Source organism: Silene latifolia, chromosome 9 (genome assembly GCF_048544455.1).
Source record: "Silene latifolia isolate original U9 population chromosome 9, ASM4854445v1, whole genome shotgun sequence".
Classification (NCBI taxonomy): domain Eukaryota; kingdom Viridiplantae; phylum Streptophyta; class Magnoliopsida; order Caryophyllales; family Caryophyllaceae; genus Silene; species Silene latifolia.
This window is the reverse complement of record NC_133534.1, coordinates 160,673,363-160,676,888: the sequence shown is the minus strand read 5'-3', so window position 1 is coordinate 160,676,888 and position 3,526 is coordinate 160,673,363. Positions and strand designations below refer to the sequence as shown.

Genomic DNA, 3,526 nt, shown 5'->3' with positions numbered 1-3,526 from the left:
TGAATCGTGTTCATCTCAAATTTTACACACAGTGAGTAAAATATGCATATGACAACATACTAAAATTTTGTGGCCTATTTTGAAGTATAACTAATTTTAACCATTTTCCTCCATTTATTCCATTTTTATCTCATAAAAATCATAAATCATGCAAAATAAATCAAATTTATACGAAATTTTACATAAAATAAGTAAAATATACATGTGAAGTCATATTAAAATTTCATGGTCAGAAAATTAGTCTAACTATTTTTAGCATTTTAAACACTATTTTACTCAATAAAATGTAATAAAATTACTAAAAGTTATTAAAATGAGTCATAAATTGCCATAAATCATCACAATGACCTAAATAAATTTTAGGACCAGAATATATAACATGCAAAATTTTCGTGACTTTATACTCATAAATCACAAATTTTAGTTTTAATTAAGTTACAAATAACTCGGAAAAACCAAATCGATTATGCATGCAACAACCATTTGCTCTGATACCACTTGAAAGGATACTATATCCTCTAATTAAACTAATTTAATTATAGATCTAAATAACTCTTTTAATTAGATGTTGATCTTATGCATGCATAATACAAAAAAAATTAGAAGTAAGAATAAAATTCCTTGCAATATGGAAATCGGATTTAAAGGGCACAAGTATGAACACCTTTCTTACTTGTTCTTGAGCTTAAAATTTGCATGATTCCTGTTGTTCCAAATGTATGAGAACCTCCTATCAATTGCACCAAGACAACCCCCTTAAAACTACTAAATAATTAACTAGATTAGTTTAGTAGCAATCCTTAAAATATTGTTATGTATTACTACTTCTAGTAATTTGAATATATTAGATTTTAGAACAATTATTTTTCTAAAAATTATTTTAGAGAGATAGGAAGAAAGTAAGTAGCATGAAAAAAATGTAAGAATGAATCATTAAAAAATAAGAACAATTCTTATTGTGTAAGGAGGGGAGAAAACCGGTGGCTCGTTAGAGGGGAGAGGAAAGCCAATGCATGCTCATACCTTTTTAGAATTGTTCTTATCTAAATAAGTTAGGGTGTAAATTAGGTTAGAATGTTTAATCATTATGTTTTCCACTAAATAAAATAATTCAACCAAATCACCCATTTCATCTCATAAAACCGGTTGCCCCATGTAATATAGAGTCCATTTTATTTTTTGTCAATTTGTCATTTTGTTATATATGTGTGACATGTGACATATAACATGTTATTAATAATATGAATGCATATGTAACAATTAAATATCATTACATATATTAATTTAATTATATACAACAATTGACTAGTAAATCACAATTACAAGTAAATAAAATGGTTCATGTTAATATAATCTACAATATATTGTAATTATAATTAACCGTTCATTCTTAATTTAGTTGTTGCATAAACAATATTTTAGTAATATAACATCTTAATTACTAAAATGAATCGCATTTAATCGAATTATAATAAGATTCATATTCTTACTCACATTCGTGAATTGTTTCATTTTAAGGAATTAATTAATCTGTATCAATATACAATTAATTAATTTTATCTATTAAGGGAATCGTCCTTTAGGTGTGACCTTATCAACTGATCACCACCGTATAAACGACAGTAATGTCAAACTCTAGTCAGCCAATCATTATCGATTAATGTTGACCAGTTGACTTAAAAAATGAATCATCCCTTTACGTATTCTTATTATGAGTTTCAATAATGTGATCGCACTATTGTTGAGGACACATACTCAACAATAATATATATATATATATATATATATATATATATATATATATATATATATATATATATATATATATATATATATATATATATATATATATATAGAGGCAAGATCCGGTGAGTCCACCTATATTTTTGAGTCCCGTGAGTCCACTTATGTATCACACACTGTACACAAGAATATCACGATGGTACATAAGGTTAGTCGACAAGTTAGGATGAACTGCAATTATCCAAACTTACAAGCAAATGTATCGTTATCACATATATTAGCTGGAACACATGGGCCCATGTAGACAAAGCATGTCGTTTTCCAAACATTATCATCGCGTACACAACCAAATACAGTGAAGAAAAGATGATTACCATATCAATGTGAAACCTGCTCATTGCTATAGATACTTGCGGTGCTAGAAATACATCTGCCTGAAATCAGAAAAAAGACGGGAAAGGATAAGAAATACTTGCACAGTTATAACAGTAGTAAGATGCATCAACATAACTACATAAGTACAGAAGAAAGATGCAACATCATAACAGAAGAAGAATGCATCAACATAAGTACAATTATAAGATAAATGAGCGCTCCAAATGAGATAGAGATACTAACCATTGAGGCTTCATCTCCTATCGAGTATTTGCCAGCCAAATCTTTAAGCAATGTTTCCAAAGCTGTCAAGTAGATTGTATAATTAACATTTGCATCAAATGAACTGGATAATACGATAATTAAAGGGATAAAGAAAATCTGCTAACCATAGAAGCCTTTATTTATTATCTGTTGAACCCATAATAAAGCCTCTTCTTCACCAACTTTCTTCTCAATAGACATCTGTTAATTAACAGTTTGTCAAAGTACTTAGTATTTTCAAACAAATATACAGTCCTGTTCCTGTAAGCCTGTTCTGTATAAAAAAAAACCTGCGCGGCTGCGCTCAGAAGAGAAATATACCTGCACTCCTCTCATGTGTAGTGGCTGCATGCTGCTGCCGACAACACTAGCAACCTGTAACAGACGAAAACTAAATATGTTAACGACACTGGATTTATGAGCAATACATATCGTTCATTTTAAGACTAGGAACTTAGAAAGGCGCAATTAGGTTCAGTGGTGTGATATTGTATACTATAACCCGTGATATTGTTTAGTACAACCAGTGATATTGTTTATTGTAAGGTGTGATATTGTTTTGTATAACTTGTGATACTCTTCTACTGGACTCACAGACTCAATACAATATCACAGGTTATACTAAACAATATCACATTTGTACTTAGGAAAAAAATTTATCCATAATTTTTTTTTTTTTCGTAAAAAAAAAAAAAAAAAAAAAAAAATTCGTAAATTTTTTTTTTTCCTAAAAAAAAAATCGTGATATTTTTGTGTAGAGCGTGTGATACATAAATGGACTCACGGGACTCAAAAAGATAGGGTGGACTCATGTGATCCTAATTCTATATATATATATATATATATATATATATATATATATATATATATATATATATAGGGTTAAGATCCCATGAGAACCCCTTTCACATGAGAACCACGAGTTCAGAACTTTAAACCAAAAGTACAACAATATAATTCTAAAGCTTCAAAATCTATATATCATTGTTCAACTGCCTAGGATGTTTCTAGCAGATATCCTCCTTAAATAATATAGCCAAGACAGTTCTCTAACCATCCTTATGTGTTTAAAATATGGTATTTGTGTAACTCCTTGCATACAAATCCATTAATTATTTCTACACACTTATCCTCTCTTATCTAG

General features: G+C 28.9%; 1 protein-coding gene across 1 annotated transcript; it reads right to left on the bottom strand.

Moving 5' to 3' along the window:
- Nucleotides 1–1,964: 1,964 nt before the first annotated feature.
- On the bottom strand, nt 1,965–2,775 carry LOC141601823 (glutathione S-transferase 1-like). Its single transcript, XM_074422128.1, has 4 exons — nt 2,704–2,775; nt 2,508–2,583; nt 2,362–2,423; nt 1,965–2,177 (listed from the first exon to the last, which is right to left on the bottom strand). Exons 1-4 carry the CDS (start codon nt 2,731–2,733, stop codon nt 1,965–1,967), a joined length of 381 nt encoding a protein of 126 aa, XP_074278229.1. The 5' UTR covers nt 2,734–2,775.
- Nucleotides 2,776–3,526: the final 751 nt, after the last annotated feature.

Bases quoted from the DNA above. Each gene is read 5' to 3' on its own strand.
- LOC141601823 (XM_074422128.1), bottom strand. From the start codon at position 2,733: ATGCAGCCACTACACATGAGAGGAGTGCAG. The intron at 2,424-2,507 runs GTTAGCAGATTT...TCTACTTGACAG, and splicing joins AATAAATAAAGGCTTCTATG to CTTTGGAAACATTGCTTAAA. The intron at 2,178-2,361 runs GTTAGTATCTCT...TTCTGATTTCAG, and splicing joins TAGGAGATGAAGCCTCAATG to GCAGATGTATTTCTAGCACC.